The sequence below is a fragment of the Malurus melanocephalus genome, unplaced genomic scaffold (genome assembly GCF_030028575.1).
Source record: "Malurus melanocephalus ecotype Western Australia unplaced genomic scaffold, MMel_1.1 scaffold_67, whole genome shotgun sequence".
Lineage (NCBI taxonomy): Eukaryota > Metazoa > Chordata > Aves > Passeriformes > Maluridae > Malurus > Malurus melanocephalus.
The window spans coordinates 2,573,892-2,586,563 of record NW_026623299.1 but is presented as its reverse complement, the minus strand read 5'-3'; the positions used below and the strand labels follow the sequence as shown (position 1 = coordinate 2,586,563).

General features: G+C 41.6%; 1 protein-coding gene across 1 annotated transcript in view; it reads right to left on the bottom strand.

Annotated features, from left to right (window-relative positions):
- Nucleotides 1-12,672, bottom strand: part of THSD7B (thrombospondin type 1 domain containing 7B) — a 238,689-nt gene that overhangs the window by 26,676 nt on the left and 199,341 nt on the right. The window contains exons 16-17 of the mRNA XM_057366569.1: nucleotides 5,881-6,014; nucleotides 5,071-5,224 (exon numbers count right to left, since the gene is read on the bottom strand). Coding sequence (XP_057222552.1) covers nucleotides 5,071-5,224; nucleotides 5,881-6,014 — 288 coding nt within the window. The remainder of the gene's footprint in view (nucleotides 1-5,070; nucleotides 5,225-5,880; nucleotides 6,015-12,672) is intronic.

Sequence of the window (12,672 nt, the reverse complement as noted above, 5' to 3'; positions counted from 1 at the left end):
TACAGAAACAAAATATTCCAAAGCACTGAGAGGTCCATAAAATGTTAAGGCAGGAATAAATCAAAGTTTTTCTCAAAGGACTGTTTAGAAATTACAACAGCCATCATCTTGGTTCTGTGGAGGAATTCCTGGCACTATTGACTACTGCATTTTTTAATATTTCTTTTAGCAAAAGCTGTTTTTTCACCACAACCACTTGTCACTATTTTAAGCTAACATAAAAAATGAGGGACAAAAACATACACAACGGATGTACCCARCCTTTGCTTCAGACAATCACAGAATTGACAAAGTACAGAAAGTTTGCTCTGGAAGAGAAATAAATACAATCAGCTGCAAGGTTATGAATGCTATATTCCAGCGTTAAGAGCTGTTAACATATCACACATTAATATACACGATTAGAACTCCTCTGTGATGGATTTTAAAAGGTGTCCATTGATCCAGGCTCTCATATGCATCATAATTGCACAGCACAGAGGCTGTACCCCATTACAGGGCCCTTTTAAGCTGTTTAATTTATCAAGCAGCTTGTATAATGCACCCTGCACTATAAATAGCTGGCTGCATTATTTTTAACTGGCTATTCATAAGGAAACATACAACCTCAAAATAAGGTAAATGCAAAGGCAGTAACCGTATTTGACTATTTTTAACAGAGCAATGAACCATTATATTGTTCATGCCAGTGTGGATGTTTTGTAACAATTTAACAAGCCATTTACAATAAYATGAGTAGCCTTTTGAAATGAAAATGCATTTGCATAAATTTTCTTTTTCAGACACATCCAGTTTCTGAAACCTTGCCTGCCTTCACACAGAAACATGACTTATTAAAAAGAGATTGTTAACAAAGATTAATAAAAATAAAACAGTGACTCTAAAAAATACAGCAGTTACCAACTTTTTTTGATAAAGCTATACAAAAAAAATCCAAGTCACAGCTATGCACAAGGAGCAGTCCAAGTTCTTCCAAAAAGCCTTGACTGGCGTAATTCTCATACTTGACCTGAATAAATTATCTCTTGGGCTACAAAAAATACTCTGTGCAAGCCTCACTCTTCAGCCCAGCCTTCACACTGAAGGTCCTMTGCCAAACTTACGTGCCAAACCCAGAGAGGGTGGGGATTTTCCTCTGGAGACATCCAAAATGAGGACATAATTCCGAGGAACACACTCTGGGGAATCCTGCTTGAAGAGAAAGCACTAATGACCTCCAGTGGTCCCTTCCAACCTTGCCCAYTCTGYGTGCAGGTACCAGTGGTGATGAAGACTTTGGTAATCCACACAGGGATTCCATCCCAGCGCCTACAGGAGCGCACAATTTCTCTTCATCTGGCATTTCCAAACTGTAACAACTCCAACTTGCATCTGGAAAGAAAGTCACCACGAACCCAGAGCTCGCTGTGTCGCTTGGTGACACTTTTAATCCGGTCAGCGGTGTCAGGATCACACTTCCCCCGCACATTCCAGGGAATAATAACTCAATTGTGGCGAGTCCTGAGCGCGGCACATCGCCATTGATCCATGAGGAAAACGCTCGCTGAAATGGAGACAGCTGTTCTCACTCACTACACACCCAACCTCCTATAATTAACTAATTTCAGACCTCTTGGAATTAGCTGCTGGAAATGCCAACAGCTGAGGCAAGCGAGGAGGCCACTCCAATCCACAACGGGGGCTGCGACAGCCGTCCGCCGACAGAGAGCTAACGAAATAGATTGGAGGTAATTATTTCAGGGACTTGTAGCACCACTCGCATATTAACTCTTTTTAAGAATGCTTTGATGAATTCAATTGAAGTCAATTAATTACATTTCCAAGTCAGATGAATACAAAGTCGAGACGCCGCAGGAAGTGTGTGTTATTCCATCGCTGAATATGTAACAGAGATGACAGGATTTCGGTTCCCAGATTGTTTAGCTGGGTCTTTGAGCAATCAAGTGATGATGTCTGACTACTGTCCCTGGAACAAATATGAAATCTCTGAAGCAAAATGCAAGTCAACCAAATTTCCTTGTGTTTTTTTGTTGTTTTCTTTTTTAACTAGCAAGCTTCAAACTGTTATTTTAAATTGCTTTAAAGGCTTGATATTTAAATTACTTGGATATTACTTAGTGACAAAGAACAAAACATTACAAGCCAAAAAACAATCTTCAGCCACAARGAAAAACATTTTGAATTTACTTCTCACAATAGAAAAAGGGAGAATAATRGGGAAGCTTTAAATTGGTAACTATGCGTTTCTTGAATCCAGTACAGAGACAAGACCTCAAAGCAACCTTGAGGCATTATATTTCTGACAGCTTCATTTCTGACCATTAGAGGAAATATTAAAATTTACCTTTGTGTAGCAGTTAAATTGCACCATAATCAAGATGCAAAAAATGTTACTCAGTTGAAAAACACATAAAAGTAWTGTGGGAGCACCTGAAATTATAAAAGACCACAAGTGTTTAAAAGCAAAAGGGAAATGCAGYGAAAAAAGGTAGAATACAATGTTTTAGCAGAAAAAAGTATTGAAGAAAATATTTTCCATTGACAAAGCAGTCACCACCTTTATGACTCATTGATTTCAACACGATTCAAGATCATTTACCATCCTGAAAGTGGAAAATTCACATGGGAAGAATATTGCTGCAAGATAAAACCAAGTAATACCCTAGAAAGTATCCAGAGTACAATGACATATTGACAAAAGGTACAACGGATAATCTAAAAGGCCTTTTTATATTCAGCTGATAAGAGTTAGTTATTCTGCTATCAGCATGAATTTATTATCAACACTGTAAAACAGGAGCAGAACACCAAAGCGACTGGGAAAGAATTCTCACCTGACCAAAATCTTAGGTAAATATCTCAAATCAAAGAGCTCCTCAGGCAAAGATGAGGCCAAAATTGTGATTGCTCATTTCTTGCAAACTAGAATTTGTCAAGTTTCATAAATCCTTTTTATCTCCACCAAGCCAAACATGACCAGAGCTCCAGGAAGATTTCCTGGAAAGGTCTTTGGCAACAGCCTCATGAGAGTGCTACAGCTAAAAGCATRTCAACTGCTGTGGTATGAAATGTAAATGTGCTTGAACAAGAGCAGCCAGGATGCACAGCTTTGCTTTTTCATTGCTGTGATATGATCTTTCAAATTTTTTGAAATTTTTGAATCCGCTGACTCATAGATGTTTTAAGGGACCACCTTTCCTAGTGGCAGCTCAGGAGATGGAGGGTTCCAATAACCACTCTGGTGCTGGCACTGCCTCACTGCTGGCCACCACAATTCCCTCAATCCCTGCCCCACACACACCAAAGACACAGCAGTGACCCAGCAGAGTCATTCTGCACCGGCAGCACGCCCAGCACTTGGAGATGAGGAGCACGTGCAGCCTGGGAGGGACTGTTTTGTGTGATTCTCTCTCAAAACCCAGCAAAAACAGCCAAGAGTTTCTGTGAAAGGGAGACAGCACYGCCGTAAACTCATCAAAGGGAGGGTTTTATCCACCCATAAAACTTCAAGCTGTTTACTGCCTCGTATCCAGACAGAACTATGRAAACACATGCTCCACCAGCACACAGTCAGCTCAGTTTCACAACAAAGCACTGCAGAACAGCTTGTGAAAACATATTGTTCAGTTAATTGCATTGGCATGCAGATGCCCTCACATTTCTGAGTTGACGTCCACCATGGCAAAGGGATGCACAAGGAGACACAGGGACTGTGGCACGTGGCCCTGTGCCTGCCAAGAGAYGTGCTGCCCACGAGCTCTGGGCATGCATGCCCATGGAATGCAGCCCACGAGCTCTGGGCTTCCCTTTCCTGCTCCTGTGGMCTATGGAGGCTTCACCACCGCCAAAAAACAGGGGCCTTCAGGCAAAAGGTCTGTGTGTCTTAAAGCTTCAAGCAGTCATTTATAACCAACTGACTGCCATCGAGGCACCTGAGAAACCCCCAACAGCCTCAAGGATCTCTGCATTAGCTCCCTGCATGCGAAAATGAAGAAAATCTATGTCTGAAAAAGTCAATGGCAAAGAAACAGCCCAACCACAGTGGGACTCTGAAAGGTATCCAAGCATTTGTATGGGTTGCAAGAGTGTTATACTTCATCAAGCCACGCTGCTCAGGAGGAGGTGAACGCAGGAAATGAAACACCAGATTTTATTTGACATGTTCTTACCGGGTATATTGATACGCTACACAAAATATTATGGAAGGAAATTACCTGTGTCAGCAGTAGTATAAATACCTGTCCAATAACCACTCAACTTTCAGTAATGGCCCTGTTAACACGGGGGCAATGAATATATGTTTGTCACTTAAATACATCAAGCAAGTCCATTAAAAAACCCCTCTGAGATTAAACCTGGCACCTATTTCAGCACTGATCAGAGAGAAACAATAGATTTGAAATCACGTGGTTTGAGGCCAGAGGCTTTTCATAATACAGAATTTGCAGCTTCTTTCCATCTTCCTTGTTGGGAAAACAGAGAGCACTTGGCAGTGGTTTGAATCCCTGCATAATTCACWAAGTTTTGAGTATTTCATGACATGACAAATCGTTCAGGCACCTTGCTGCCATGCCCTTCTGCTGCTGTAGCCTCAAATCTTCCCGCAAGGTTTTGAGGAGGAGGAGACACTGGACAGAAACAGCGTGTGTTGGGAGGGGAGAGCTGTCATTCCCTCAGGACTAGGACCTGTCCAGAGGAGTGTCACCACCAGGGTTTGTTGTTACAGCAGCCATGCACCACTGACAGAGGTCTCCCCTGCAAACACTTCCCCTACTGCAGCTAAAGCACTGCTCCCTTTACCCCCTCTGCGTTTGTGGGCCCTGAAAGGATGTCCTGAATCAACTGGCACAGTAAYAACTGTGTGTTTCACTAACCAACTTTCTATAGCTCAGTCTCTGTAGAGACATAAATATCTCCAGGTTCAACCACGCTGGCAGGATCCATTAAGCCTGACATGCCTCAGAAAATAATTTACTTTCCTAGAAAACAGCCAGGCCGTGAAATGGTTGAAGGACAAGCAAAGCCCGATGTGTGAGGAATGCTGCCAGGGGCATGGGCAGGAGATTTTACCTGCGGGCAYGGGCTCCACTGTCCCCACTCAGACACTGCACACTCGCTGGGACAGTACAGGCTGCACTTCTGCACCGTCTCTGGGACCTCAGCCTGACTGCACAGAGTGCTGGGCACTGTCTCCACGCCGTGATCCTCAGCAGTGCTCACACACCTACACAGAAAACACAGAAAACACTCTCATTTTAATTAGAGTACCACAGACACGATGGGTATCGAGTTTTCTTAACCCYGCACAGGACACAGACATTGCAACAAGCAGCACAACTGGTCAAAAAGTAGAAATAATATGTTAATGCAAATGGAAATCAGCTACATGCACAACGTGCTTTTGTTATTTCATTTGGAGGGATTGTACCTTTGATCGGCTGACAAAGGGGCAAACAGAAAATGACAAGCRGCGAGAACAAATCTTAGCGCTCCTGCTAGGAACATCTGAACATTTGGAAATAACTCAGCATTTCCCTSTGCCTGGGGAATGAATATTCAGTAATAATGAATGCCACTCTGCTGCGTGCAGTGCTATTACTTGGGGAAAATGTTAGCAAATCAAAATATGGAGGCTTTGCACCTCAGGGAGCTTTATGTATACATGGCATTTWGGCTGAAGAATACTAATTTAAGTATCATGCCGTGTTCCTGAAAAACCAAGGCTGCATCTCTGAAAAGCTTTTCCTGTAAACCACAGCACCTAAACACATGTTCCTTTTCATCTGGAACACACTGGACTCTGCAATGGACTCATTGTCAGATACAAGAACATACCAGCTCTTTTTGATCTGGAATACCTGAGCTTTTGTCTTGACGCACCTGACTTTCCTCGTTTGTATTCCTTCTCCACAGTGGAGGGAATTTTGTTCGCTGTCGATTYTGCATGGAGACCACGGTTCTACTTCCCAGGAATACTGATTGCACTCGCTGTAGCATGGGACTGCCTCGTGCACCTGCCAGGAGAAAGAACCAAACTCTTCAGYTGAACTGTCCAGGTTAGCACGACCGCAGAAAAGCCTCAGCCAAACTCATAAAAAGGCACGCTGAAAAACACCCTGGCTTACACTCCYCATGCCAAGGCTGCTGCAGTGGCTTTAAGTTTATTTATTCATTATTGACTTGCCAAGGGATTTTTAAGTGCATAATGAACAGCGGTATGCATGCAGCACCTTAGGAAGCAGGATAAATAACAGCTATTTCCTGCAGCCAGAAGAGGAACTCCATTAYAATTTCATTTGCTCTGCCTGCTCTCAGTCTAATCTATCACATGTCATTCATCAGGTCCGTATGTACCACATCCTTTCGTGTTTCAGAAGGTACAAACTTAAAATCAGTGCTCATTTACCTTTGCTTCTAACGCGTTCTTATAAGCCATTTGCCATAAAAGAATGAAATTTCACGCGTCCCACAAATTTCATTTTTATACACAAAAACGGTAAATGGTTTTTTGCCTGCAAGTGACTTATCTCTAACATATCTCCTAATCAAACAYGACAGTGTATTCACCTGAACTATGGTGTCTACATAGAGAGAAAAATACAGCCAAAAGCTTGATAAAAGGTGCCAGATATTCAGGTTGTTAAAAGCAGCACACTGAGATATAGCGCTTCAGCAGATTTTTAGGTTTAAATAAATGAATGCATCAACAGTTCTATTACAGTGATGAATAAAAGTTATTTATTTTGGATCTGGTTTGTCTGCAGAAGCTGATTTGAAGATTCAGTATTCCCTGTGGCTTTGCATGAAGCATAACATGCTTCCCTGGAAAAATACAGCGCACCCAAAATTTCTTCTTCCACACACCAAAACCTTCTCAGCCTTGCTGCTGTGGAGCCAATTCATTCTCACCATCAGAATAATTAAATCAATAGCCTTCCTCCCAGCTACCCCCCCCCCCCAAAAAAAACTGGCCACATGTTTAATAATTTACAGTTTCATTTTAATACAGCAGATTATGACTAGACATGTGGTAGCCACAAGAATAATGAGACCTTCTTTGCAACATTTTGGAGGTGGGAAGACAAGAAGATACCAGTCTGAAAACAAAACTGGTGTCCCATCAGAAAACCGCCTTCATTTCAAAGAGAAGGAAGACAAGTTGCAAAGGAAAACTCAGAAACAGAAAATGTCAGAGACTAATTTGAACTGTGGGTCTGCCCATGCATTGTGTATAAGTTAAGTAGAGAAGGAGTAAGAAATGCAAGAAAGTGCAAAATATGTAAAAGGTTAAAAGACAGAAAAGAGGGAAATCAAAGTCTGAACTAGTGAGGGCAAGGACAACATGAACTGGTGAGATCATCACATTTCACACAGAGGAGGGGAAAGGGAGGGGAACAAAGGGGGCAGAGGCAGCCACACCATTAACACCATTTTCCATACACATTACTAAGCACAAATTACAAACCTGGATGTGGCTTTGAGTAACCTGAACAAGMGGAAGATGTCCCTGCCCATGATGGGAGGTCAGAAATAAGGTGATCTTTAAGGTCCATTTGAACCAAAACCACTCTCTGGTTCTGGTGCACTGTGCCCCAAGGCAGTGCCCTTTGCCTGCCTGTGCTGCCTGACAAAACAGCCTGCCGTCTGCAGGAGACCATTAGTGAGGGAAGYAGGTGCTTGAGGCATGATCAGTTTTTAACTCATCACAGAGGGAGTGAGTGAAGAGCCAAACTTGGCCAAAACTGGCTGCCAGGGCAAGCCTAGGAAGGAGGTGCCTCACAGGGCAGTRTCAAGGATGGTAAAACTTAATAGGGAGGTTTATAAAGAGCTGRGTGGCCTGTTCCTGCTGTTTAGACTTCTGGAGAGGTTGGGAGCAGGAGGGTGGTGATGGTGCCCTGCTGCCTCCCTCCCTCCACAGGCACAGCAGGGCAGCCCAGCCCAAACAGCAGCTTTGTGAATTTAAGATTCTTCTCCTTGCTCTATTAAAGAACCCTTCCTCAGGGTCAGAGGAAAGCACTGTGAATCCTGCAGGGTCACAGCAMTGCCAGCCTCTCAGCACTTGCCCTGCTGCCTGAAGCCACGATGAGGCCAAGAGCTTGGGAATCCCATCTCGTTATCTCAGCAACCTCTGACTGCTCTGCCTTCACATCTGTTAAACCTCAGAGCTCTCCAAACCAGCAAAGCCCACTGTGGACAGGCTTAACATCAGGCATTTGCCATAAATGTGTTTTAGTGGCCATGTACCTGCTGCAGTAACTGTAGGAAAACCAGATACAGTTGGGCAAGAACGGGATGGCACATGAACTAAAATCTATCTGAKGAGTCCTGTGAGGCCAGAACAGAAACCCCATGGGCAGTGACACAAACACACATGATGTGAAGTGATGCTTCAAACGTGCCCTTTCAAGAGCAGGGAGGATCACAGTAACAAAGCAATTAATAGAGCATTCCTAGTCTGCTGTCTGTCAGACTGGTTCAATTACATGTGAAGCTGCACCAGCTCTCCTCAGTTTTTAATGCCCACCCTTCCCCCAGCTTACATAAACCCACCAAGGCAGTGCATTTACAARCCCCTTCTCACTGAGCCCCCCATSACATGTATGGAGCTGTAGTATGACAATTGACTTCCTGAAGTACAAAAATTAAATTAATTCCATGCAACAGGCACAGGAACCCGTTGTTCTGCATGTTCTGGATGAAACGATGTCTGACTGAAGCCAAGGGGAGTTTTGCTGTTGCCTTTCACAGGATCACTGTATCACTCTCTGTAGTCAGAATTAATCTGGAATACTGTTTTAACAGCTGAATCCCAAAATCAAGGTGATAGGCACAGTTCCCAAACTAAAGGGAAGAAGGACAAAAGCTACTTTTTAAGAGACAGACTGCTGAAACTTGCCCTAATGAAGGAAGCCTGTTCCCTTTCACTCAAATGAACCCTGAGCCCTTGCTAAGACATGTTGATGTGGACAGTTACTTCAACAAGAGATACAAACATYCATTTATTTAGTTTCTCTTGTAATATCTAATACTTGCATTTTAATGAAAAGTCCWAATATCTAACCACRACAGAGCTGTGATTTATAATGTTCTCTAACATACTTATTTAAATGTAGGTCAGGAATAATGGTGACCTTRCAAAGGACTTACAGAAACAAGTGCACTTGCCCAACTGATCTGATTCATTAAAAGAAATTCATACCTATACTTCAGGTTGCCTGTCTGATGAGCACCAGCAGAGCAAACTGGAACGAGGTTCAACACTTCTGAAAATCATAGGGACTTCATATTTCAGTGAACATCAAGATTTATTGTCCCTCAAGGTAAATATTGACTCTGGTTTTCCCTCAGTCGATATTTTAGCTTTCATGACAGTAAATCTTGGTGTTCACTCCAACTAAGTCAATATCTGCTTATTATATTAGAACAACCAAACTGATCACTGTAGCAGTTGCCTGAGACCCCGAGGAATCCCTCTGTGCTATTCATTTCTAATACAAATGGGCTGAATTAATTTCTAACATAAGTTCATTTCACATGGCTGCCCTTATTCCAAGGTTACATTAGACCTCATACATTGAAAAAGCCAAAAGAAATAACAACCCATTTTTAAACTATGGAGACCACCAAAAGTAGAAAAGATCTCATACAGAAAAGAAAACTGACTTGCTCTGGTCTGCAAATACTTGCTCATAAAGGAAATTAGGTGCAGATTTTAATGCCATTCTCTCAGAGMCTGGACAGCAATTTACTCACTTCCGATACTTTTTGCATACCCACTTTTATATTCTCTGCATATYCAGGCTGCAAGAGGAGGCAGCAGTGGGATGTCACCATGCAAAAGGGACATCTCCTCCTCTCAGAGCTTATGGCCACCAGCTGGTGACATATGGGCCACTGCCAGCCCCTGTCCTGMAACCAGCCTGACACAAATGGAGCCACAATATGCTGGGAAACACATCTCWAAAAACATCCACTCATTGTAATTATCTACAAATTTGACTTCAAATGTTGACTCCAACTCATTCATCCAAATCTATTTTTTTTGGCTGAAAAATGCTCATATATTCACTGAATAACTTCTATAATGTTCCAACACTGCGTTCATATTCTGTTTAATCCAAACTAGATAATTTCTAACAATGAATTTCTTTTATTTAATTCTTTAAAACTGAATTAAAACTTGAGTAGTTGCTTTGCTAATTACTTAACTGCATGTTTGATTTGGCAGATCTAAGCACTTAAAAGCTTTACTGAATTAACTGTATATTTGAAGGACAAGTACTTGCACATTAACAAACAATACATCACAGAAATTATCTCATTAAAATTTCCCCATTAAATAGTTCTCTTTAAAATAAAATTGATTTTATTTCATGCTAGTTTATATATTGATCACRATTGCCAGAAATATGCTAACCGCTCACCAGTGTTAAAACTGGTTGAACAGTTAATTTTCAAGCAATTTAGATTTTGCAAAGCAGTGGCTTCACGGATGAATACTTGTCTTTAGGTGTTTGGATGCTGCAAATAGACACCAAAACTTTAAAAAAAAYTGCTCAAAATTACTTAAGAGCACAAAAGTTTGAACAGATCTTTATTGGCAAGGCTTCTCAATCATTGRAATTCCTGAATTTTGTAAGCCTCTAGCAGATGCCTGCACAAATACTTGCRAAGCAAATTCAGCAGTTTTAGTTTTCATTTACACCCAAATCAAAGGAGTTTGTGTTTGTTACCTCCTTTGTGGTGCAGAAAAAAAGAAAATCAATTAGAGCTTTGCTRAGGTTCTGAAGAGCCTTCACTGGCTGAACCAGGAAAACCTGAAACTGTCTAAAACTTTGTATCTGGCAAAAGGATGGGATCCATTTTATTCAAAGTTCAGAGCCAGGGCAGTAATTATGCCAGCACAGACAGAGAGTTGCACCAATTCCCAGGATCTGCCCTGCAGGCARTGTGGAAACCTTTACAGAAACACAACCCCCCACCATTACCCCACTACTTCAAAAACTGCTGGAAAATTATTTTCTCTGAAAAGAGTAAAAACACTTATCGAGCTTCTGAAGTTCCCCCTGCTCTTGATTATCTATTTATAGCCCAATCCTCAAAACTGCTCAACTTTAATCCTAATTTACACATGAGACAACTRAGGATGAAGAGTTGAGTGATTTACTAGGGGGTGGTGATGGAGCCCTCAGGGAGCAGGGGACTCAACCTGGAAATGCCCAATTACTTGCACTGACTGGATGGTATCTCAGCTTAAAATCAGATTCTGGAAAGTTCAGATAAARATATTTCAGGATGAAGCCATCAAAAAAAAGCAGCACTGAAAAATTCTGGCCGCAAAACGAGGAAAAGAGGAGAAATTAGGAAAGCAGTGGGGTATTCTTGCTATAAAGCCATCTGGATGCTCCCCTTCCCCTCACTGTGGCCTTTAGAAGCTTTCAGTCCATCTAGTTTTATGCTGGACATCACAAAATGCTCCTAGTACATCCCTCACATTCTTCTAATGGATAATTAAACATTCAAAGTCAGGCACTGATTTATTTCAAATTCTTAGAGTGCAATGAGTGGAAAATGCCTTGTTTAAGAAGTTAATTGAGGCAAGCTCTGTGGAACCCCAGTCATTACAGCTCACTCTGATAGAACTACCATGCTGCTCAGCAAGGTTTGTTAATTCACCTTTACGAGTGGTAAGTGGTTTTATTTTCTGTGAGACTGGTGCAGGTGTTGGAAATACCAAGTTGTAACATGGTAAAGCACGAGTGCTCTTTCTCAGAGATTAAAATACCGAGCTGGCATCATTCAATGTGAGTAAATAAAAGGGAAAAAATATGCAGCTCCTGGCCCCAACCCTGCCTCTCTGGTTTTACTCATGGTTTTATTGCTGCTACAACCTCTGAGGGGCAGGGCATAGCACAAAGTACAACCTTGCACATATTGGGTATTTATTCCTACCTGAAATACTCAGGCAAGACAATTTAGCCTCAAGTTATGAAAAAAAATGGAAGTGCTCAAGTGGGAATGGGGGCTATGAGAATACAWTCATAAATGGCCATCTCCTGTGCCTCTGCTTTTTATTTTATTTTTTAATTATGTCTCATCACTATCAAGAAAATGTTGAATCCAGATAAGATACTAAATTTTACTTTAATTTAATAAGATACAAATGCCATTTTACTACGTTGTCAAAAACGGGGGTTTAAAACAAGGCAGAAACTCATTAGTGAGAGTTTCAGTGCATTTTTGCAGATTTCAGAAATTGTAGGGGCTGTAGGTGCTGCTGCCTCCCTGTCACAAAGCCAGGCAAGCATAGAAAATTTAAGGAGATATAAATAAATCAATATCCCTTGTTTCTGAAACAGCACATTTTGCTGCAGCTGGAGTTTCAGGGGTAACAAACAAATGTGGCTCCTCTCTGGATGAATCCATTTCTGTTGTAATAATGCTGGATCCAGTCCTGAAGAGAGGAAGAGCAAAAAAAGCTGATTGATGAAGAAAACATCGAAGCCCCTTTTTTAGTAGATGAGAACAACAAGATGAAGACAGATTGCAACACCAACCTGAGCCTTTGGAGATGTCCATGTTAGCAGGGCATGACAAGCAGAAAGGAAAGAAAATTATATATTCATTAGTTTGGCTGCTGCATGATAATATTGCAAAAAAAAAAAAAAAAAA